Here is a 25,332-nt window from a genome sequence, read left to right as displayed (position 1 = left end):
TTATGAGGACAATCGTATCCGTATCAAGGCGATTTGTTCTGTAATTCAGATTCAAGTTTGTAAAGCAGAATCAATCATAAGTCTCCATTTCAACATAAAGTATATTATATCTTCCATTGTAGGCAGACTCAGTTGGTTCAATGTTCACCTGTTAGAACACACCAGTACCTACTCTCTGTGTTGCCAAGCTATATCATCAAGAACACACCAGCTGCTGTGACTCCCAAAGTGAATGAGCTCTGATCAAACATTCTACCCCGATCCACACTGAACTGCCTGGCACAGGTTCCCCCATGCCAAGGTCAACAGGGTTACTTCTCAGTATGAAGAGATGTGCAAGCAAGGATGAACACCCCCACACAAAATGTCTACTGATATCACTGTGGTCATCTGGGCAGTGTTATTGCCTTTGACAACTAGTGCCCCCTATAAGCCTGCTGATTTCTAAAGGGATACTTACTGTATTACTGGTTTGTATCCATGTCATAGTCATGACAGTGTACTACTGTCCATTACCATTTTGGAAATAATCTTAGTACCCCAATCTGACATGTCTTGTTTGCCTACAATGTATCCTCATGTCAAAGTTTAAAATGTCATGAGGGAAATATAAGGCACTCCTCCGTAGCACCCACGCTCAACATGATAAAGAGCAATGTATCAGTGGGAAAAAATGTTTACAAAAATGAAGCCATCACAAAAGAACAGTGTTTGGAAGGACAAATTAAACAATGCATGCAACAATTCCATCATGACATTTTAAACTTTGACAAGGCAACATGGTAGGCACAGATCAGTGAGTCAGTCTTCCCTACTATTTAAATGTAGAATTGGTTAGTTATTGTCGGTGTAACCGATGTGAAATGGCTAGCTAGTTAGCAGTGTGATGGGTAACGCTGCTTCAAGGGTGGCTGTTGTTGATGTGTGCAGAGGGTCCCTGGTTCAGGGCGAGGGAAGGAAGCTATACTGTTACATCGGTACAAACTAGATGGATTACCATGAGATTATACTTGATATGTTATAATTACAATGTAAGTCAAATGTTGACTATGCAGTGAAGTTCACTATTTGCAATTGGACATGCTTTAGATATCTGCATGCTGCAGTGAAGTGTAGACAGTTGGGTGCACTTCCAAGCCATTGAATATATCAGGAGTTGACTTATTTACCAATAGTGTGACTTAATAACTGCATGCTGATAAAACTGGCTAGTGAGACTTAACCCCTCCTGTATGTGACACACTGTGTGTTGTAACTGCTGTCATTAATGCAGGTCTGAGGGTGTTTTAGAACTTTGGATCTGAATAAAGTATCGCAAATGTGTGTCTGTGTATGAGACACCACAAAACAAGATTAAGGGGAACAAATGTGATTTATTGTGTAACTTAACTTAGACAACATTAAAAAGAAGACTAACAGTAAGAGCACTGGTGGTGGGTCACACTTGGGGTTCCCAACTCCGATTCACAGGGGCTGCTGTGGAGAGGGGGAGTCAACTCTTAATTCTACACGTCAAATAGCAGAACTGACCGTTTCGACATGAGTTGTCAATTCCCTTCCATGGGCTAAGTGAGTTCTGTCATCAAAACAAAGTGCTGGTTATTTGCTCTCCCATTAAATTTGATCCCTTCTATTGCATCAACATATTGGCATGTACAGGATTCTATTGACAAATCAGTTGGCAAGAGTTCTAACACAGTAAAATAAATCTAGAACCAAAACCAAGTCACTTCCCTATGGATAGTGCATTCAGCAGTCCTGGAAGGCAGGGGAGATATACGCCCAAATCTCTTTGGCCAGAAACGTAATTGGTTGGTGGAAAAGTAACACAGCAAACATAGTGGATATCATTGGTTAATATCAAAAAGGGGGCGGAGCACTCCTCCAGGACTGTGCATTCTGGTAGGCTCCCACAGCTAGCGTTATACTCAACGGATAACAAGTGACAATGCTCTTCTCCCTTTCCCATCGTGCTCTCTGCTGCTGGACCCGGGTGGCAGGGTGATGACGTCACAGGAAACGGATTCCTGCTCCAAACTGGACGCCGTCGCATATCCTGAGGCAGGGTCGGAAAAAGAGGGAAGATGAGCCAAAGAAAAAGTTTTGGGACCTATGTGCCGCACCTGGTGAATGTGTATAGTTAGGTGTTATGGCTTGTGTGTCTATTTAGAGCATATATGAGCAGTATGGCATTGCAGCAATAACACCTCTCCTTTCTCATCTCTTGTTCTATCATCTCTGCAGTGGTGGAAAAAGAACCCCATTGTCATACTTGAGTAAAAGTAAAGATACCTTAATAGAAAATGACTCAAGTAAAAGCAAAAGTCACCCAATAAAATATAACTTTATTAAAAGTATTTGGTTTTAAATATACTTAAGTATCAAAGTAAATGTACAAGTATAAATCATTTAAAATTCCTTATATTAAGCAAACCAGATGGCACAATTTATGTTTTTTGAAACTTACGGATAGCCAGGTGCAAACTCCAACACCATTTACAAATTAAGCATTTGGCAATAGGGATGATCAGCGATGTGTGTGAATTTGACCATTTTCCAGTCCTGCTAAGCATTCAAAATGTAACAAGTACTTGTGGGTGTCAGGGAAAATCTATGGCGCAAAGTGGAATGCAGTGAAGTAAGTCTAAATAGTAAAGTACAGATACCCCCAAAAACAACTTAAGTAGTACTTTCAAGTATTTTTACTTAAGTACTTAACACTACTGCATCTCTGTGAGTGTATGAGAGTCTTCTCTCACTCTTTTCTAGAGCGCTATATTTATTTTTATTTCACCTTTATTTAACCAGGTAGGCCAGTTGAGAACAAGTTCTCATTTACAACTGCGACCTGGCCTACAGGAGTCGAGTCTGACCTGCTCCTCCAAATGTCTGTGTGTTGTACCTGTCTCCACTCTGAACCCCCATGGGAATGCAGTAGTTGAGCTCCAGCCTGGCGATGTTCCCGAGACGCAACACAATGCCTGCTCCATACGACCAGCGGACACACTCTGCCAGCCTCTGTAGGTGTGCTCTTGGGCCCTCTCCTGGGGACAGGAAACACTTACACATAAGAGGCGGCACAAAGAGAGGCAGAATGCACAAACAGACAATTGAACATTTATTTGCAGTATGTACTAAGTACAGTTGATGTCGGAAAATCACATACACCTTAGCCAAATACATTTAAACTCAGTTTTTTTTTTTTCTCACAATTCCTGACATTAAATCCTAGTAAAAATTTCCTTTCTTAGGTCAGTTAGCATCACCACTTTATTTTAAGAATGAAATGTCAGAATAATAGTAGAGAGAATGATTTATTTCAGTTCTTTTTTCTTTCATCACATTCCCAGCGTGTCAGAAGTTTCACATACACTCGATTAGTATTTGGTAGCATTGCCTTTACATGTTTAACTTGGGTCAAACATTTCAGGTAGCCTTCCACAAGCTTCCCACAATAAATTGAGTGAATTTTGGCCAATTCCTCCTGACAGAGCTGGTGTAACGGAGTCGGGTTTGTAGGCCTCCTTGCTCACACACACTTTTTCTATAGGATTGAGGTCAGGGCTTTGTGATGGCTACCCCAATACCTTGACTTAGTTGTCCTTAAGCCATTTTACCACAACTTTGGAAGTATGCTTGGGGTTATTGTCCACTTGGAAGACCCATTTGCAACCAAGCTTTAACTTCCTGACTGACGTCTTGAGATGTTGCTTCAATGTATCCACATAATTTTCTTAACTCATGATGCCATCTATTTTGTTGATTGCACCAGTCCCTCCTGCAGCAAAGCACCCCCACAACATGATGCTGCCACCCCTGTGCTTCATGGTTGGGATGGTGTTCTTTTGCTTGCAGGCCTACCCCTTTTTCCTCCAAACATAACGATGGTCATTATGGCAAAACAGTTAAATTTTTGTTTCATCAGACCAGAGGACATTTCTCCAAAAATTACGATCTTTGTCCCCATGTGCAGTTGCAAACCGTAGTCTGGATTTTTTATGTCGGTTTTGGAACAGTGGCTTCCTCCTTGCTGAGCGGCCTGTCAGGTTATGTCGATATAGGACTCGTTTTACTGTGGATATAGATACTTTTGTACCCGTTTCCTCCAGCATCTTCACAAGGTCCTTTGCTGTTGTTCTGGGATTGATTTGCACTTTTTGCAACAAAGTACGTTAATCTCTAGGAGACAGAGCAGGTCTCCTTCCTGAGCGGTATTAAAGCTGCGTGGTCCCATGGTACTTCTACTTGCGTACTATTTGTTTGTACAGATGAACGTGGTACCTTCAGGCGTTTGGAAACTGCTCGCAAGGATGAACCAGACGTGGAGGTCTACAATTGTTTTCAAGCAAAGAGGCACAGAGTTTGAAGGTACACATCCAATTGACTCAAATTATGTTAATTAGCCTATCAGAAGCTTCTAAAGTCATGACATAATTTTCTGGAATTTTCCAAGCTGTTTAAAGCAACAGTCAACTTAGTGCATGTAAACATCTGACCCACTGGGATTGTGATACAGTGAATTATAAGTGAAATGATCTGTCTGTAAACAATCGTTGGAAAAATTACTTGTGTCATGCACATGCACAAGTAGATGTCCCAACCAACTTGCCAAAACTATTAGTTTGTCAACAAGAAATTTGTGGAGTGGTTGAAAAATGAGTTTTAATACAACCAAAGTGTATGTAAACTTCCGACTTCAACTGTAACTCATCATTAGTTAATGGGGTCAATGAAAAACAGAACATGGACTAATATGAAGTTCAGGGTTCCCACCATAGTTGAGGTTGCACAGGTTCCCAGCGTTGAGGAAGAAGTGTGTCCTGAAGAGGTCTCCGAAGCCACCCCGGCCCGGACGGAAGGGAAGAGGAGTGTACAGGTGGAGCCCGCCTGCCCAGTACGCCTCTCCCCCCAGGTAGTCACCTGCAGTAACACAAGTAAACCCTTACATTTCATCATCATGACTCCAGGCAACGTTTATTTTTTTTACTTCAACTTTATTTAACCAGGTAGGCTAGTTGAGAACAAGTTCTCATTTACAACTGCGACCTGGCCAAGATAAAGATAAAGTGTGACACAAAGAACAGAGTTATACATGAAACAAACAAACAGTCAACAATAAAATAGAAAAAGTCTATATACAGTGTGTGAAAATGAGGTAAGATAAGGGAGGTAAGGCAATAAATAGGCCATGGTGGCGAAGTAATTACAATATAGCAATTAAACAATGGAATGGTAGATGTGCAGAAGATGAATGTGCAAGTAGATACACTGGGGAGCAAGATAAATAAATAAATAACAGTATGGGGATGAGGTAGTTGGATGGGCTATTTACAGATGTGCTATGTACAGGTGCAATGTTATGTGAGCTGCTCTGACAGCTGGTGCTTAAAGCTAGTGAGGGAGATATGAGTCTCCAACTTCAGTGATTTTTGCAGTTCTTTCCAGTCATTGGCAGCAGAGAACTGGAAGGAAAGGCTGCCAAAGGAGGAATTGGCTTTGGGGGTGACCAGTGAGATATACCTGCTGGAGCGCATGCTACGGGTGGGTGCTGCTATGGTGACCAGTGAGCTGAGATAAGGCGGGACTTTACCTAGCGAGGACTTGTAAATGACCTGGAGCCAGTGGGTTTGGCAACGAGTATGAAGCGAGGGCTAGCCAACGAGAGCGTACAGGTCGCAATGGTGGGTAGTATATGGGGCTTTGGTGACAAAACGGATGGCACTGTGATAGACTGCATCCAATTTGTCGAGTAGCGTGTTGGAGGCTATTTTGTAAATGACATTGAAGTCGAGGATCGGTAGGATGGTATGCTTGGCAGCATAAGTGAAGGATGCTGTTTGGAAATAGGAAGCCAATTCTAGATTTAATTTTGGATTGGAGATTCTTAATGTGAGCCTGGAAGGAGAGTTTACAGTCTAACCAGACACCTAGGTATTTGTAGTTGTCCACATATTCTAAATCAGAACCGTTCAGAGTAGTGATGCTGGACGGGCGGGCAGGTGCAGGCAGCGATCGGTTGAAGAGCATGCATTTAGTTTTACTTCTAATTTAAGAGCAGTTGGAGGCCAAGGAAGGAGAGTTGTAATGGCATTGAAGCTCATCTGAAGCTTAGTTAACACAGTGTCCAAAAAAGGGCCAGAAGTATACAGAATGGTGTAGTCTGCGAGGTGGATCAGAGAATCACTAGCAGCAAAAGCGTTGATGTATACAGAGAAGAGAGTCGTCCCAAGAATTGTACCCTGTGGCACCCCCGTAGAGACTGCCAGAGGTCCGAACAACAGGCCCTCCGATTTGACACACTGATCTCTATCAGACAAGTAGTTGGTGAACCAGGCGAGTCAATCATTTGAGAAATCAAGGCTGTTGAGTCTGCCAATAAGAATGTGGTGGTTGAGAGTCGAAAGCCTTGGTTAGGTCGATGAATATGGCTGCACAGTATTGTCTCTTATCGATGGCGGTTATGATATCGTTTAGGACCTTGAGCGTGGCTGAGGTGCACCCATGACCAACTCTGAAACCAGATTGCTTAGCGGAGAAGGTACGGTGGGATTCAAAATGGTCAGTAATCTGTTAACTTGGCTTTCGAAGACCTTAGAAAGGCATGGTAGGATAGATATAGGTCTGTAGCAGTTTGGGTCTAGAGTGTCTTCCCCTTTGAAGAGGGGGATGACTGTGGTAGCTTTCCAATCTTTGGGAATCTCAGACGATACGAAAGAGGTTGAACAGGGTTGCAATAATTTCGGCAGACAATTTTAGAAAGAGACGGTCTAGATTGTCTAGCCCGGCTGATTAGTAGGGGTACAGATTTTGCAGCTCTTTCAGAACATCAGCTATCTGGATTTGGGTGAAGGAGAAATGGGGAGGCTTGGGTGAGTTGCTGTGGGGGTGGGGTGCAAGGCTGTTGACCAGGGAATGGGTAGCCAGGTGGAAAGCATGGCCAGCCTTAGAAAAATGCTTATCGAAATTCTCAATTATAGTGGATTTATCATGGGTGACAGTGTTTCCTAGCCTCAGTGCAGAGGGCAGCTGGGATGAGGTGCTTTTATTCTCCATGGGCTTTACAGTGTCCCAGAACTTTGAGTTTGTGCTACATGATGAAAATGTATGCTTGAAGAAGCTAGCCTTAGCTTTCCTAACTGCCTGTTCATATTGGTTCCTAACTTCCCTGAAAAGTTGCATATCATGGGGGCCATTCGATGTTAATGCAGAACGCCACAGGATGTTTTTGTGCTGGTCAAGTCTGGAGAGAACCAAGGGCTATATCTGTTCCTGGTTTGACATTTTCTGAATGGGGCATGCTTATTTAAGATGGTGAGTAAGGCACTTTTGAAGAATAACCAGGCATCATCTAATGACGGGATGAGGTCAATATCCTTCCAGGATACCTGGGCCAGGTCAAAAGGTAGAAAGGCCTGCTCGCTGAAGTGTTATAGGGAGCGTTTGACAGTGATGAGGGGTGGTCGTTTTACCGCAGACCCATTACGGACGCAGGCAATGAGGCAGTGATCGCTGAGATCTAGGTTGAAAACATCAGAGGTGTATTTGGAGGGCAAGTTGGTTAGGATGATATCTATGAGGGTGCCCGTGTATACAGCTTTGGGGTTGTACCTGGTAGCTTCATTGATAATTTGTGTGAGATTGAGGGCATCAAGCTTAGGTCAACTAGCAGCACGAGCTCAGAAGATAAATGGGGGGCAATCAGTTCACATATGGTGTCCAGAGCACAGCTGGTGGCAGAGGGTCATCTATAGCAAGCGGCAACAGTGAGAGACTTGTTTCTGGAAAGGTGGATTTTTAATAGTAGAAGGTCAAATCGTTTGGGTACAGATCTGGATAGTGAGACAGAACTCTGCAGGCTCTCTCTGCAGTAGATTGCAACACCGCCCCTTTGGCAGTTCTATCTTGTCGGAAAATGTTATAGTTAGGGATGGAAATTTCAGTGTTTTTGGAGGTCTTCCTCAGCCAGGATTCAGACATGGCTCGGACATCCGGGTTGGCAGAGTGTGGTCTCTCCTATCATTGCTATGCAGACGACACACAATTAATCTTCTCCTTTCCCCCTTCTGATGACCAGGTGGCGAATCGCATCTCTGCATGTCTGGCAGACATATCAGTGTGGATGACGGATCACCACCTCAAGCTGAACCTCGGCAAGACGGAGCTGCTCTTCCTCCCGGGGAAGGACTGCCCGTTCCATGATCTCACCATCACGGTTGACAACTCCATTGTGTCCTCCTCCCAGAGCGCTAAGAACCTTGGCGTGATCCTGGACAACACCCTGTCGTTCTCAACTAACATCAAGGCGGTGGCCCGTTCCTGTAGGTTCATGCTCTACAACATCCGCAGAGTACGACTCTGCCTCACACAGGAAGCGGCGCAGGTCCTAATCCAGGCACTTGTCATCTCCCGTCTGGATTACTGCAACTCGCTGTTGGCTGGGCTCCCTGCCTGTGCCATTAAACCCCTACAACTCATCCAGAACGCCGCAGCCCGTCTGGTGTTCAACCTTCCCAAGTTCTCTCACGTCACCCCGCTCCTCCGCTCTCTCCACTGGCTTCCAGTTGAAGCTCGCATCCGCTACAAGACCATGGTGCTTGCCTACGGAGCTGTGAGGGGAACGGCACCGCAGTACCTCCAGGCTCTGATCAGGCCCTACACCCAAACAAGGGCACTGCGTTCATCCACCTCTGGCCTGCTCGCCTCCCTACCACTGAGGAAGTACAGTTCCCGCTCAGCCCAGTCAAAACTGTTCGCTGCTCTGGCCCCCCAATGGTGGAACAAACTCCCTTACGACGCCAGGACAGCGGAGTCAATCATCACCACCTTCCGGAGACACCTGAAACCCCACCTCTTTAAGGAATACCTAGGATAGGATAAAGTAATCCTTCTCACCCCCCCTTAAATGATTTAGATGCACTATTGTAAAGTGGCTGTTCCACTGGATGTCATAAGGTGAATTCACCAATTTGTAAGTCGCTCTGGATAAGAGCGTCTGCCAAATGACTTAAATGTAAATGTAATGCATGAAACCAAGGCTTATACGGTTACAGTAAACAAATGAGAGCACCCGGGGAATAGGAGTGGAGTTAGGCACTGCAGGGCCTTGGTTAACCTCTACATCACCAGAGGAACAGAGGAGGAGTAGGATAAGGGTATGGCTAAAGGCCATAAGAACTGGTTGTCTAGTACGTCGGAACAGAGAGTAAAAGGAGCAGGTTTCTGGGCAAGATAGAATAGATTCAAGGCATAATGTACAGACAAAGGTATGGTAAGATGTGAATACAGTGGAGGTAGGCCTAGGCATTGAGTGATGTGAGATATTGTCTCTAGAAACATCCTTTAAACCAGGTGATGTCATCGCATGTGTGGGAGGTGGAACTAAAGGGTTGGCTAAGGTATATTGGGCAGGGCTAGAGGCTCTACAGTGAAATAAGACAATAATCACTAACCAGAAGAGCAATGGACAAGGCATATTGACATTAAGGAGAGGCATGCGTAGCCGAGTGATCATAAGGGTCCAGTGAGTAGTGAGGCTGGTTGGAGACACGGCGATTCAGACAGCTAGCGAGCCGGGGCTAGCAGATGGGTCTCAGATGGGGCTCCTACTGACCCACACCTGTGCACCACACATGCCTGTTCAAATAAACAGAGAGCACGTGACCTCACCCTCGCTCTGTGGGCCGATGCTGTACATTCCAAATCCTCGCACACTGGTGGGACCGCCCAGATAGAACCTGGACAATACAGAAATATGTCAATGACAGGCCAAATGTCACTCACATCATCCCCTAAACACTCAATGATAAATACTTCACAGAATGAGTTAACTCAATAACGCTACCTAGTGATTTCTATCAAAGCCATGTGCCATGAATCTGTTGGGAGTGGTCCTACCTGTCAGCGATGGAGGACGGTCTACCTCCAATGGGGAGGAGACACCCACCCCAGAGAGAGGCAGAGAGGACCTGAAAGAGGCCAAAAGGGTCATGTTATATGACATGTTGAACACTCAGGTCCCCATAATTCACATTCCATTTGTTCTGGCTATTTCCCCCAGATTAGGGAGTAGAGTAGTGTTCCCTTACCGAGTCCCAGACCAGCCGTCTGTTGATCTGCAGCTCAAAGTCCTCCTTCAGGAAGCTTGCATCTCCGCCTGTATAGCCAGCCAGCTCCTACAGAGGACAAGACAACACACATCAGCATGGCCACTTCATATAGATCTACAGTGGTGTATTATGCAGAGGAAGTCACATACACAAACATACCTGGTTGATCCTCAGTAAGGCACCTTTCTTGGGGAAGATGGCAGAGTTCCTGTTGTCAATGGACATGGTGTGCTGCAAGACAACTACGGTCAGCGGATTGACTCAGATTCTTACTATTTTGAGAGTGAAGATCATTAAGGGTTAAGATTATTAGATAAAGGGAACTGAGAGACAAAGGGCTTTGTACCGAGAGGGCAGACTTGAGGGTGTGCCCGCTCTCTTCTCGCACGGCGAATGAGGCACTGCGTGCCAGACAACCCAGCTCCCGCCACACACCCTCCCACTTCAGAGTGTGGTTGGTCCTCCACAAAGGAAACTATAGGAGAGTGAGAGAGAAAGTTATCCCTGTGGAAATTCAAGGCAGATAAAATGAAAACAACAAATGTGAGACACACAGACCCACACAAACAGTAGGAGACCTCTTACATTGAGCTCAGTGGAGACTCCTCTGTCTGTCTCTTTGAGGGAGCTCCATGGAAACTGGCCTGTGACTTTGTACAGGTTTAGAGTGAGGCTGCAACAAGACAACACCTGTCAGGGCCATGATCCATCAGTGATTGTCTCATTACTGAAATATGTTCAACATAAAGGTTATAAATACATCACCATGGCAACATACCATACTGTCAATATGACCACTGAGGGAAACAATCAAACTTGAAACAAAATGGCAGCCATTACAACGCAAGTGCTATTTTGTTGTTGTAATATTTACCGCCTTTATCTCCCCAATTTCATGATTACGATCTTGTCTCATCGCTGCAACTCCCTAACGGGCTCAGGGGAGGCGAAGGTCGAGTCATGCGTCCTCCGAAACATGGCCCGCCAAGCCTCGCTTCTTAAACATCCGCTCACTTAACCCGCAAGCCAGCTGCACCAATGTGTCGGAGGAAACACCATTCAACTGACGACTGGTCAGCTGCAGGATCGAACCACAGGCTGCAGTGACACCGCAACACTGTGATGCAGTGCCTTAAGACCGCTGCGCCACTTGGGAGGCCTGCAAGTGCTATTTCAAGTTCCTACTGACACGGAGAGTAAGGACAGCGGTGTTCACTGTTCGTACTTGCGTTCGAAGTTGCCTGGCTGGGGCTTGAAGAAGGACAGGCCGTAGGAAGTCTCCTTGGTTCCGTAGGAGAACTGGAAGGTTAACTTTTCAGCACGGCCAAACACGTTAGGAAGCTTCACACCCAACACCTGGAAGACAGAGACAATGTTACTCCCAAGTCAGGGTCTCACCCCTGTTCCACCTGTCTGAACGTACATTACCACACAATGCACCTATTTGGAAGTGTTTGCAGTGAAAATGAGGCAGAGAAGCTGCTTAATCTGTCTGCAAACATTCTGGAAATCACCTCTATATCACACGATTGTATTTAGGAACGTCTTCCCTGGGTCATTGCAACAGGGGTTTCAATGAACAATATTGTGTGATGCTTTGTTATAGCTCTCCTGTAAGTAAGTGTGTGGGTGAGAGAGAGGGGTGTTTCTGTGTGTATTCTCTCACCATGCTGCCCTCGTTGTTGCCGACCATGGTGTTGTAGCTGCCTGTCAGCCTCTTCATCTCTGTCACCTCGAACGTCACATCCAGACCATTGGGCAACGCATCCGCACCTGGGAGGGGTAGACCAAAACAGTTTGTGACCACAGCTAGACTAACAGAGGGCTCCTCTCCAGTGACACAAATATCTATTTACTGGTTATCCTTTCATATTGGCAACATCTCATGGTTGAGATAGGTTGTGATATTGTTTCAGACACACACACGTTTATGGGCGCACACTGTACCATCTGATGTATCAATGACGACCTCCACCTCCTTGAAAATGCCCAGACGCAGCAATTTCTGTCTGGCAATATGAGACTTCTTCATGACCTGTCAAAGACCCAACAAACTGCTTTTAGCACAAATGTTTCCCCTTAAATAAAGGGAACATTTGAGAGTGTGTATGTAGGTTGTGTGTGCATGTTCAAGTATGTGGAGTCCAGAGTGCTCATACTTACATCAATAAGGTTTTTAGCTTCGAAGACCTCTGAGATTTCATAGCCCAGCAGATCCTCTTTCGTTCGGCCCAAGCCCTCAATGTTGACATGTTGGACAACAACCTGCAATGAAGGGCCAGATTCCCCGCATCCATTCCAACTAGGTGATCAATGATTATTCAAATCCCTTTGCTAATGAGATGACAAACAACTTGTAATGTGAGTAACGTTAGCTTGGATAAGAGATGCTTACGTCTTTGTTTTCCAGGACCTCCTGTTTAGTCTCATGTTCTGCCTCCTGCACCTCAATCATGTCGTCGGGATGAACGCCCATGTCACGCCCGTGCATCGGGAGAGGGTCCATACTCTGAATAGTGTCGAGAAAGTAGAAAAATCATGTGAAGATATGACCATGCTTAAATAGCAACCTAGCTAGCTTCGTTCTGTCAAGGTGGTACATTTGCTAGCATGCTGAAAGATCAGACACAATCCATATTGCATAACATTACATAAAATATGGTAAAATAACAATTTGCCTCATGTCATACAACTCTTCGCCATTAATGTCATTTATGTATCTAGCCCACGGCCTATGCGTTCGTCCATGGTACACCGCCATACAATAGACACTGAACGGGGAGGTCATGCAGAATTTCATCCCCACGTTCCGTGGTTGTAAGAAATGAAGATTTACCCTGGCGTGGACAGTCCCCATGGTGACGTCTTTGTCTTGAAAAATATCCCGTTTGATAAGTAAATGTTTTTTAACAGGCCTATTTAGAGGAGAATGACTACTGACAATGGCTAGATTTTCCAGGTCCAAGCCCCCTTCAAGGGAGACGCCATGACACTTTGCGAGGCCTGCTTTGTTGCACAGTGATTGGTCAAACATGTACCTTTATCACTGACAGGTGGGCGGGACAAAACCAGCGCACTGACGTAATGTGTCTCGAGGCCAGCAGAGGACAGTATCCCTACACTCAAACTTCAGCCCTGTGTAAAGTTCCTGCTCTGAAAGGTGGCAAGTCCAATACTGTGCAGGAGTTGCACTTGCGTGCATTATATTTACAGATAATGTTGGTCCCTTCAGATGTATGCTTCTTATGACTTAATTTATTTCAAAGTATTTACATTGCATTGCAAAGAATGACAAGAATATGCCTACCCACCACAACCAACTAAGAAGTGCCCAAAACTGCCCATTAGGCTGGCTACGCATGTAGCCTATTGAAATAAGCGCCTGCGGGACAACTCATCTGAAAAACATGAAAACGTAGCTACATCTGAGCTCTTTTTTTCTCATTATTATTCACCGCGATTGTAACTTGAAGATGTATAACCTTATTTCTAGGCCTACATCATGATAAATCATGAGTTCCATTATGGGCAATTGAGACCTCTGCTGACAATTTGGCCCCCGCGCTCGTGACAAATATCGGAAAACATTTATTGATCAAGTGTAATGATTTTCTGGGTTGGTTGCGGTCTCGGGCGTTGAGTAATCAATTGAACCAAAGCAACCAATTTTATTCTCTCTCTTTCTTCTCTCTCTACACCTCCAACCCGCTCTTCAAATGCGTGCAAGCCAATCAGAGAGCGGCTCTGCTGGTCTCGCTGTCCTCTTCTACTGCCTCTGCCAGTACCAAAACGGTTCTCTTATCAAAGAAACGCATAACCAAAAAACTGCATTCAATCACCACCTTTTACCATGGGAAGTGCTTGTTTTTCCTGGGACGTTTGTTTGTTTTTCGTCCTCATTAATACTTGTGAGGTGATGGGGAATGTTGGACTCGCAGGTAAAGAGCTCTCATTCTCTCTTAATAATTTTGACACATATTTTTAAAATAGGCTAGTGCTGCCTATATTTTTTTCCTGTTAATGGTTTATTGAACTGTTGTATGACTGTTGAACCAGTGTATGACAGCGTGGAATAGGTGAAACGTAGTGGATTTCTTTAATGCACAGGCTAATGTAGATTATATTCATTTGAATTGGAGAGTATTTGTGGACTGAGATTACAGTTGAGATAGTTGAGATAACATGTTACTTTGAGAAACACTTGGTTGAGGATGGATAATTTGAACAGCATGGAAAGGAGAAATAGCTGAACACCGATTTTGCACAACAGTGAATGAAATATATACATTTGAAGCCAAATCTAGCAATTATAATAGCCTTTGAAATGGTGACGTGATATGCGCGCGAAATAAATCAGAGGCTGCAAAAACGTTTACATTTGGCCTTGCGGAGCTGAACTATTATCACCCATTTTTGACTGACAACAAAACACGGCGTGTTAGTCCATTTTTTTTGGACAATATTACTCTAAACACTATTTCAAGTTTAGTATTTGTTTCGCTTTATTGAATTCCCATTTCTGAATGTTAAACAAGTGAGAAGAGTGTACAAGAAATGAGGTCCGTCGACTGATATCTATTTAAATGTTTTACCCGTCGTAGATCAATCTGTCAAGTAGGTCCTGGACTGGTTTTAATTGTGTGAATAAAAATATGACTACGCATCTTTTCACCCCCCTCTGCTTGAAAGAATCCCTCCGATGAGCTGATACATAGCATATTTCCCGGATCAGTTGCCTGCTCAGAGGTATCCATATGGACGTTGGTTGGAAAGGTGGCCTTCGCGGTCCCTAGAGGAGTCTGTCCCAACCTGCTTATCGACGACCTTTCAGTGGATAGTGGCGCACATTGTCTCCCTCCCACTATGGATGAGAGAGAAGTCAATATTGGGACGGGCACTGAAGCACCGCAGAGGGCTTTATTTAACTATTAGTCAACGGTATTTCATAAAAATAGTCCCATGGTGAACCTGCAATAATAGTTTCTTGCCTTATCTCTCTCTATTCACTGTCAACAACTCAGTGAGACCTGGCAGTTGAACTATCAAGTCCAGGTTTTACAGGCTATATTCCACTGCCTACTCCTATATCACTTTATTTTTCATTTCTACTGGCACTCACATGGGAGCAAATAAATCAGTCATCCACTTGATAAAAAAGATTTATTGAAATTACATTTTATTGTTTCTTCATTGCATTTCGTTGATCTGGGAAGGGGCAAGACAGGAGACAGGGTAGCTGCTTCTCAGTTCAAGATACAGCACTAGGGAGAGAAAGGGAACAGAATTTTGGATAAATACTTTCTCTCTTACACTTGTGCTCTCTCTCTCTCGTTCTTTCTCTGTCTGTGAATTAGCCTGCTCGAGGCCCCTGGATTCAGCCCCCAGATGTGACTCTATAACATTGACTTGATCAATTAGGGTTCCATGTTGTCACTCAGTATTCCATAGGCATCCACTAAGCCCTGATACACTAGTGTACCTCTCTGCTAATGGTATTTCATTCATATAAATTATTATTGGTTTTGTTCTCTTTAGTGTTATCCAAGAGAACCTACCGGTATCATTTATAGAGTTAAGAAACCTCACCCTCCATCCACTATGTCCCTCCCTGACAGTTTATTGTCTTATACGAGGAGCTTTACATTTTGGACGTTTGCCATCTTAAAGTAAATATTTCCAGCCTGTATATATCTGGATGGAGCTGCATTTGGCCAAGAGGACTGAGCTTTCCCTGAGAGAGCGGGGTTAAAACATTCGATGGAGGTTGTACAAAACCCATTCACCTCTCACCAAAATCATCACTATTTTATAGACTTAGTCCTATTGATGAGTCCTTAGAGACCAGTGGTTTACAGTTGTCCCTTGTGCCATTTCTATAGAAGCCGATGAATGCTCTGAAGGCACGGATGACTGTCACATTGATGCTCTCTGCCAGAATACCCCCAAATCCTTCAACTGCATCTGCAAGCCGGGGTACAAGGGAGACGGCAAGCAATGTGAAGGTGAGTTTCACTACATTGTCTTATTATGACTTCAATGTGATATTACTCCCCTCTATATTGCTTAAATCACCCCCCCCCCTTCCGCCACACCGATCCAAATCATCATCCTCAATCACCCCACACCCCTGTCCTCTCCGCACTTCATTCCACCCGCCCCCTATTGCTCTCTGACAGGCTTAGCAGTAATGGCAGGTTTTACAGCTGTTTCACAGGAACACCCCCATCCCCCCTCCTCTCCCCCTTCCTGACTCCAGTCCCTCCGCCAGCGCTCTTAATTAACTGGGAGGAAGTGGACTGAGGGAAGGTGTGAGGGTGAGAGGGGGCAGCACCTGGCTGTGCGTTCACACCTCCACTCATTTCTGCCTCAAATCACACCACAGCTGGAGCTAGAGTTAGCTTAGCGCACAGTACACACTCCCTCCCAACCCTAGCCTGTCTAGTCGTACAAATGCAATCGAAACACATCTATGCACGCACACGCAAACGCCAGTTCAGCTTATAGGCTACCACGGCAAATAGCGTGGACACAAAACGATACATTAGTCATATTGGGCCCTAGAGCTAGCCAGGATAGAAGAGCAAGAGAGGACTGTGGTGATGACGGGCCCTTTTCTATAGGGGTTTTCACTGTCTCTATGTTCAGGCCTTTTCAAGTGTCTCCTGTTTGTTTAAGTATTTGTGTGTATGTCAGTGAGTTATATCCAACACTTTCTGCTGTTTGCTCAGCTGTGTACCAGTCTCCCTCGCCTGAAAAACACGCACGCACGCACACACACACACACACACACACACACACACACACACACACACACACACACACACACACACACACACACACACACACACACACACACACACACACACACACACACACACACACACACACACACACACACACACACACACACACACACACACACACAGAGAGAGAGAGGGAGTGTGCAGGTATTATGTTTGAGGAACTCACCTGAATATTGCCCATTCAGAGATTCTATACCTCTCATTTGGTCATCCTGGGTAGAACACAATGAGATGATCCTGTGTCATTGTTTGATTAGCTCACTTATCAAATGCCTCAGGCTGTGTGAGTCGGTCTTCCTACATATAATAATAATCCCCCACCTGGCTTGGAGAGAGGGAGTAAGGGAGATTGACTATTATTTCCACCATTTTGTGTCTGCTGATTCTGTTGAGTTGCGTGCAAGTCCATATTGGCAGCAATGCGGTCTACTTGATATAGCTCTGTCTCGATTTGCCCCCCAGTCTAATTCTATTGGCCGTCCTCCGCCATTGGACGTAAGCTAAGACATTGGAGAGACGTCCTGGAATTGCTAGAAAGCCTGTACTAAAAGTTGATATTGAACCAGGCAGCTCTGCAACATGTTGGATGATCTTCAGTCAGAAACACAATGGTCATAGACCAGATTGAGCTGCCCAGAATAATATATTAGATGATGTCCATAGAGAGTAAACTACAAAAGGTTGAGTCTTTTTAGGGATATGTTCCTCCTACCGTGAAACAGCTGTCTGAGCAGAGGGCTGACTTGTCTGTCTGTCTGTCTGTCTGTGTGTACAGATTTATTGTGCTTATGAATGTTGTTTTTTTTTCAATTGAAAATCTAAGAGGGGTGTATTTCATATTTGGATGGGAATATATTTGTCCCGATTGTTGATTGAATTGTGTGTGTGCACGTGTTACACAGATGGAGAAACGGAGGACGAATGTGTATGCCTCAGTATCTGAAATACAATGTGTCCTGTCCTCCTGTCCCATACTGAAACAGCACAATTAATGCCTCGATCACACATATCCAATGGAACACTGTGTTTGCCTTTAAAAAAAAAAAACTTTATTTAACTAGGCAAGTCAGTTAAGAACAAATTCTTATTTACAATGACAGACTAGTGGGGAACAGTGGATTAACTGCCTTGTTCAGAGGCAGAACGACATATTTTTACCCTGTCAACTCGGGGATTTGATCCAGCAACCTTTCGATTTCTGGCCCAACACTCTAACCACTAGGCTACCTGCCACCCCGATTCCTTGCAGCATTGCGTTGCAGAGGCAGTTGCAGTGGGTTCGGTGTGGCGCATATGTTGGATTTATCGAACGCATGTGTCAAACTGTATGCGTAGACGGCTTGACAGAAATGGTAGCAGGAAGTGAATGTTGAACTTTTGTTGCACACACATCCAGATGATGCTGCGTACCGTTTTGTGCAAAGACGCTGTCGGTGGGACCGAGGCGTAAGGTCCAGTGAATGGGTGACCGAATGAAGACGGATGGTGGATGTGAGTTGACCCCTGACCTCTGTGATTAGATAGGGGCTGTGTAATTGGCCGGCTATGTTTCCCATCAGCAGACATTACCCCGGTGGTGCAGAGGACAGAGTCATTAGGACGAGCAGAGAGCTGCTCTCGCTCGCCCTCTCTCTCTCTCTCTCTCTTTCTCTCTCTCTCTCTCTCTCTCTCTCTCTCTCTCTCTCTCCGTCTGCTGTCTCTCTACTTCCTGTGAAATGACTATGCCTCAGGATGGAAGACAGAGAGGCTACACTCTATCAGAGAGGGACCCAGTAGTCTGCAGCTGATAACTCAACATTCCAGTAGAATTTACGGTAACACTTCATGCGTTATTACGTGTTATAAGCATGAGCGTTTATGTCCTATTATAAGGCATTTAATGAATGATGTAGACTATTGCAGGTTACCTGTAATTAACCACAAAATTGTATTTGAATCATAATTGTTCCTATCAGATTATGGTGCTTCTCTCGAGGCAGACCCTTTTCTTTTCTCTAAAGCTGCTCCTCAGAATGCTGCTCTCTCTCGCCTCTGAAATCTGATCTTGCGTTTATGAATGCCGCTCTCTGTAGATTTTTCCATGGGCTGATATTGCTGGCTCGTTATGGAAAAATGTGAACTTTGGGCCCTGCGCTGTCAACCCGAAGAATGAGACAATGTGAAAGAGCATAAACCGTTATGCAATAGTACAAGGTCATATCACTCTGTCCTCGCAATGCTGGACGAAGTGGTTTCAGGCGGCATCAACTGCACATCTATGATGATCACAGTTGTGCTGATCTAGAAAGTTGCTACTATATATCTACAGTATAGCTGTCACGCCCTGACCTTAGAGAGCCGTTTTATTTCTCTATTTGGTTAGGTCAGGGTGTGATGTGGGGTGGGCATTCTATGTTTTGTTTTCTATGTTTCTTTGTTTCTATGTTTTGGCCGGGTATGGTTCTCAATCAGGGACAGCTGTCTATCGTTGTCTCTGATTGGGAATCATACTTAGGTAGCCCTTTTCCCTCCTTTGATTGTGGGTAGTTGACTTTTGTTAGTGGCACTATAGCCCTGTAAGCTTCACGGTTGTTTCCTCGTTTGTTGGCGACATTTTAAATGAAAGGAAAATGTACACTCACCACGCTGCACTTTGGTCTACTTCTTTCGACGGCCGTGACAATAGCACCTATGCGTCCCTACTGTTATTAGTGCTTTGGAGACATTTTAATTCCAAGGAAACTGCTACAAATGAGAACTGGTTTCAGAGAAACCGGTTTCTGAGAATCATTCTTATTTTGCTACAGGAATTGTTTTTATTGATGTACTCAGCAAGGACTGCGCTTTCAGTGACAGTGTGAAACTAAAGGACTATTACTGTTTTCCTGCCTATCAGTTCAGTTTGGATAAAAATAGGCCCATGCTGTTCTCTGAGTAGGCCTATAACTCAACAGTCACGTGGTTCTCTGCTCATCAGTAGCAGCCAGTAGTAGATTATTCCAACAATCCACAGAGAGGAGTCGACTGGGCTGGTTGCCACGGGGCTGTCAGGGTCCTGTGAAAGCCTGTCCATGTTTGCTCAGCATTTGTCACTTACTGACTAATTGATTGGTTTTCATTGGTCTTGTCCCTGGCACTCATCCTCTCCTCCTTTTCAAAAACGAGTTTCAGCACTACAGCCTTTGCTTTTCTCTTCCCATGTCCTATATAGTCAAACAGTTAACTTTACTCTGTAGAACATCTAGGCTACCATTTCCTGGTGATGCTGAAGATACTAACATGCGTTGTCACTATCTGTGTTTGAGTGGCTGTGTGTGTGTCAGAGCTCAGCTGTGTAGTCGTGTGTGTGTGTGTGTGTGTGTGTGTGTGTGTGTCACCTGTATGCCGGGGTGGAGAGAACAGCAGCAGTAGCCGATTCAGACATAGAGACTGAGCCATGAGTCTGCTCTCCCAGCAGCAGCAACAATTACCTGACCTGTTTTATGGAGGGAGAGAGGGAAGGAGGGAAAAACAGAAATATATTTGGAAAGACAGTTGCATAGATGCAACTGGGAGAAAATGGATGGTGGGTGAAGGAGGTAAGGACACAGAGAAAGAGGGCGGGAGGGAGAGAGAGAGATTTCATGAGATAGAAAGAGAGTGAGATATTGCGGGCGGGAGGCTCTGTGGGAGAGGTGGCAGACAATTACTAGGCCGTTGTCTGCCCAGTGTCTGCTACTCCGTCACTGCTCAGGAGCTCTCCTCACTGGCTCGCTGCTTCACACACACACACACACACACACACACACACACACACACACACACACACACACACACACACACACACACACACACACACACACACACACACACACACACACACACACACACACACACACACACACATTTGGAAGAGCAGGTCAGACTCGGCTCCAGTAGGCTGGGGCTTTATATAGCTACAGCTCTGTAGAAAAGAGCGTGAGAGCAGACTCACATATACACTCACACAGCTGACAGAACAAGAGATGAGAGAGGAGAGGTGTTATTGCTGCAATGCCATACAGCTCATATACCCATAAGCTGTACATGCACAGGCCTCAACACCTGAGACACACACACATTCACGTGCACGCAAGCACATATACAAGCATGCATGCACACACACACACACACACACACACTTTTTCAATCTTGGTTCTTCAGTCTTGGAACGGGCATCAGAACAGAAATTCACTGTCACAAACCCTTGGCCTTGACTGGGCACAAAGCATGGGCTCTCAGCCTTCTGCTCATATGAGTGTCTGTGGTTTGCTGGTGTTTGGATGTCAGTAATGGGGACACTTTCTTATTTCTGTCCTGAGGATCTTTGTACTAGCCTTGGTAATGAACCGTGACGCACTACAGGTTCAGAAATAATATTTGGATTATTTCTGGTTTTGTGCCGTCATTCGACCTCTTGGGTAAATACACATGGTTTTTGTTTTCAGAGAAGTTGAGGGATAGGTAGCTAGAGAGGTTGCGATATTCTGAGGTGCAGAGAATTCGGTTGATACCCAGTCTCCTTTACTTTGGTATTGGCTGCTGTGTCCCAAATGGCACCCTATTCCCTATATAGAGCACTACTTTAGACCAGAACCCTATGTACCGTGGTCAAAAGCAGTAAACCAAATAGGGAGTACTGTAGGGTGTCAATTGGGATGGTGGAAGCATCTGACCTATAGAAACCTTACTCAGCAATTCAGTCAGGTACAATTAACAGCCCCGAAAAGTAAAACAACCCCAAGAATTTGAGAGATCTCCTTTTTCCGCTCAGGGAATTACACAATCCACTGTAGAGAAGTGTCCCTCCTCCACATGCTGTTGCAGTTCTAATTGGAAATCTCCCTTCGCTGAGCTAAGGACTTTCTCCTGTGGACACACTTCTCTGGACCAGTCCAACTGAAACATCAAGGGGACAGCAGGGACACACTTCCTTCAATTCCCACTTCTCCCCCTTCTCTTTCCTTCCTCTTCTTCCCCTCTCTCCTTCCTCACCTCTCTCCCCTTCTTCATCCATCTCAAGGGGCATGTTTCTCCGCTCTCTTGGGGCACGGGCCTGTCAGCGGAGGTGCCTAATTCACTTGATGAGATGTTGAGCGTCAACATTTCCCCCGTCACAATTAGGAAACATGCGGTGCGTGTCCAAGCAGCGGAAGCAGCGAGCAGCCCGGTTCAGAAGCTGTCGGGGTTGCCGCTGTCAGATGTCAACAACAGCTCCAGGGCAGGAAGAGATCACTGCTGGAGGCTAACTAGGCACAGGGCATGGCTCATTGTCCATCCTGCCCCCTCGGCCCCAGACCCAAGCCCCATGCCCCCATGCCACAGGACAGGTGTGAACCCCGACCCTACCCCCTCCTGATACCTGCCCTGATCTCTGGTGCTCTCTAACCCTGTTCCCCTATGTAAAACCACGCCTGCCTTGTCTTGTCTTGCAAGGCTGGCCTGATCCAGCCTCACTTCTCACGAGGTGCAAATTAATGACTGGAAGCTTTTCATTTATCCCTAATTATCTTTACTCTCTTTCTTTCTTTCGTTCTCTTTCTCCTTCCCACTGGGCAAAAATCTACATTTCCACGTCATTTCTACCAACAAATTCAATGTGATGATGTTGAATCAACGTGGAAAACTGATTGGATTTGAAAAAAGTAATCAATGTAAGGGAATTTAGTAAAAAATGTTTTTTACCAAACTTTCAACCTAAATCCAATGACATGGTGAGATATTTTGTTGATTTCACGTTGAATTCACATTAGTTGACAACTCAACCAAATGCAAATTAAAACTAGATGTTGAACTGTCCTCTGCGCCCCCAGTGGTTTCTCTCTCTCTCTCTCTCTCTCTCTCTCTCTCTCTCTCTCTCTCTCTCTCTCTCTCTCTCTCTCTCTCTCTCTGCCTCTCTCCTTTTTTGGGCTGTTGTTTGATGAAGAAAAAACAGAAGACATTATGCAAGCCATCCTCATGACTAACTCTGCTGAGTTCCCTCTGCCTATCAAAAACAGGGTTGTTGTGTTCAAAAGTGGTTGCTGGAGACACACACAGATGTACAGTGCATTTGGAAAGTATTCAGACCCTTTGACTTTTTCCACATTTTATTACCTTACAGCCTTATTCTAAAATTGATTAATTAAACAATTTTCCTCCTCAATCTACACACAATACCTCATAATGACAAAGTGAAAATAGAAAAACCTTACATAACCTTACATAACTATTCAGACCCTCAATGGAGTCTCATACCCTTTTCTATGAGACTCCATTGATTATCCTTGAGTTGTTTCTACAACTTGATTGGTGTCCACCTGTGGTAAATTCATTTGATTGGACATGATTTGAAAAGGCACAAACCTGCCTACAGTTGAAGTCGGAAGTTTACATACACTAAAGTTGGAATCATTAAAACTCGCTTTTTCAACCACTCCACAAATTTCTAGTTTTTTTTTAGTTTTGGCAAGTCGGTTTGGAATACTTTGTACATGACACAAGTCATTTTTCCAACAATTGTTTATAGACATATTATTTCACTTATAATTCACTGTATCACAATTCCAGTGGGTCAGAAGTACATACACTAAGTTGACTGTGCCTTTAAACAGCTTGGAAAATAAAAAAAATGATGTTATGGCTTTAGAATTAGACATTTAGACATCATTTAGACATCATTTGAGTCAATTGGAGGTGTACCTGTGAATGTATTTCAAGGCCTAACTTCAAACTCACTGCCTCTTTGCTTAACATCATGGGAAAATCAAAAGAAATCAGCCAAGACCTCAGAAAATATTTTGTAGTCCTCTACAAGTCTGGTTCATCCTTGGGAGCAATTTCCAAATGCCTGAAGGTACCACATCCATCTGTACAAATAGTAGTATGCAAGTATAAACACCATGGGAACACGCAGCCGTCGTACCGCTCAAGAATGAGACGTGTTCTGTCTTCTAGAGATGAATGTACTTTGGTGCGAAAAGTGCAAATCAATCCCAGAACAACAGCAAAGGACCTTGTGAAGATGCTGGAGGAAACATATACAAAAGTATCTATATCCACAGTAAAACGAGTCCTATACTGACATATCCTGACAGGCCGCTCAGCAAGGAAGAAGCCACTGCTCCAAAACCGCCATAAAAAAGCCAGACTACAGTTTGCAACTGCACATGGGGACAAAGATCGTACTTTTTGGAGAAATGTCCTCTGGCCTGATGAAACAAAAATATAACTGTTTGGCCATAATGACCATCGTTATGTTTGGAGGAAAAAGGGGGAGGCTTGCAAGCAGAAGAACACCATCCCAACCGTGAAGCACGGGGGTAGCAGTATCATGTTGTGGGGGTGCTTTGCTGCAAGAGGGACTGGTGCACTTCACAAAATAGCTGGCATCATGAGGGAGGAAAATTACGTGGATATATTGAAGCAACATCTCAAGCCATCAGTCAGGAAGTTGAAGCTTGGTCGCAAATGGTTCTTCTAAATGGACAATGACCCCAAGCATACTTCCCAAGTTGTGGCAAAATGGCTTAAGGAAAACAACGTCAAGGTATTGGAGTGGCCATCACAAAGCCCTGACCTCAATCCCATAGAACATTTGTGGGCAGAACTGAAAAAGCGCTTGCGAGCAAGGAGGCCTACAAACCTGACTCAATTACACCAGCTCTGTCAGGAGGAATGGGACACAATTCACCCAACTTATTGTGGGAAGCTTGTGGAAGGCTACCTGAAACTTTTGACCCAAGTTAAACAATTTAAAGGCAATGCTACCAAATACTAATTGAGTGTGTGTAAACTTCTGACCCACTGGGAATGTCATGAAAGAAATACAAGCTGAAATAAATCATTCTCCCTACTATTATTCTGACATTTCACAATCTTAAAATAAAGTGGTGATCCTAACTGACCTAAGACAGGGAATTTTTACTATAATTAAATGTCAGGAATTGTGAAAAACTAAGTTTAAATTTATTTGGCTAAAGTGTATGTAAACTTCCGACTTCAACTGTATATAAGGTCCCACAGTTGACAGTGCATGTCAGAGCAAATACCAAACCATCAGGTCGAAGGAATTGCCTGTAGAGTTCCGATACAGGATTGTGTCAAGGCACAGATATGGGGAAGGCCCAGCAAAACACAGTGGCCTCCATCATTCTTAAATGGAAGAAGTTTGGGACCACCAAGACTCTTCCTAGAGCTGGCCACCCAACCAAACTGAGCAATCGGGGGAGAAGGGCCTCTGTCTGGGAGGTGACCAAGAACCCAATGGTCACTCTGACAGAGCTCCAGAGTTCCTCTGTGAGATGGGAGAACCTTCCAGAAGGACAACCATCTCTGCAGCACTCCACCAACCAGGCCTTTATAGTAGCTTTAGACAGATGGAAGCCACTCCTCAATAAAAGGCACGTGACAGCCCGCTTGGATTTTGCCAAAAGTTACCTAAAAAG

General features: G+C 44.6%; 2 protein-coding genes across 10 annotated transcripts in view; one reads left to right on the top strand and one right to left on the bottom strand.

Annotated features, from left to right (window-relative positions):
* Nucleotides 1–1,353: 1,353 nt before the first annotated feature.
* On the bottom strand, nt 1,354–13,115 carry LOC135515950 (sorting and assembly machinery component 50 homolog B). The gene is made up of 15 exons (XM_064939841.1): nt 12,943–13,115; nt 12,502–12,615; nt 12,270–12,371; nt 12,054–12,141; nt 11,773–11,879; nt 11,332–11,462; nt 10,692–10,779; nt 10,453–10,581; nt 10,266–10,337; nt 10,086–10,172; nt 9,895–9,965; nt 9,667–9,734; nt 4,774–4,920; nt 2,903–3,044; nt 1,354–2,056 (listed from the first exon to the last, which is right to left on the bottom strand). The coding sequence occupies exons 1-15, from the start codon at nt 12,961–12,963 to the stop codon at nt 2,011–2,013; spliced, it is 1,413 nt and encodes a 470-aa protein (XP_064795913.1). The 5' UTR covers nt 12,964–13,115; the 3' UTR covers nt 1,354–2,010.
* Nucleotides 13,116–13,899: 784 nt separating this feature from the next.
* LOC135515949 (signal peptide, CUB and EGF-like domain-containing protein 1) overlaps nt 13,900–25,332 on the top strand; it is a 135,137-nt gene continuing 123,704 nt past the window's right edge. For 8 of the 9 annotated variants that reach the window (XR_010451878.1, XM_064939840.1, XM_064939839.1 and 5 more), the window contains exons 1-2: nt 13,900–14,044; nt 15,986–16,108. Coding sequence is in view for 8 of the 9 variants with exons in the window: in XM_064939840.1 (XP_064795912.1) it covers nt 13,957–14,044; nt 15,986–16,108 (211 nt within the window). In the remaining variant the exon portion in view is untranslated. The remainder of the gene's footprint in view (nt 14,045–15,985; nt 16,109–25,332) is intronic. The other variant, XM_064939838.1, reaches the window with a different exon arrangement.

The sequence above is a fragment of the Oncorhynchus masou genome, chromosome 27, assembly GCF_036934945.1.
Source record: "Oncorhynchus masou masou isolate Uvic2021 chromosome 27, UVic_Omas_1.1, whole genome shotgun sequence".
Classification (NCBI taxonomy): Eukaryota; Metazoa; Chordata; class Actinopteri; order Salmoniformes; family Salmonidae; genus Oncorhynchus; species Oncorhynchus masou.
The sequence above is the reverse complement of the archived record's forward strand: the minus strand, read 5'-3'. Positions and strand labels throughout refer to the sequence as shown.

Excerpts from the sequence above, each read along its gene's own strand:
- LOC135515950 (XM_064939841.1), bottom strand. The coding sequence starts at position 12,963 with ATGGGGACTGTCCACGCCAGG. Across the intron at positions 3,045-4,773 it reads CCTGTGCAACCTCAACTATG|GAGAGGGCCCAAGAGCACAC; the intron begins GTGGGAACCCTG and ends TCCTGTCCCCAG. Across the intron at positions 2,057-2,902 it reads GGGGTTCAGAGTGGAGACAG|GATATGCGACGGCGTCCAGT; the intron begins GTACAACACACA and ends ACCCTGCCTCAG.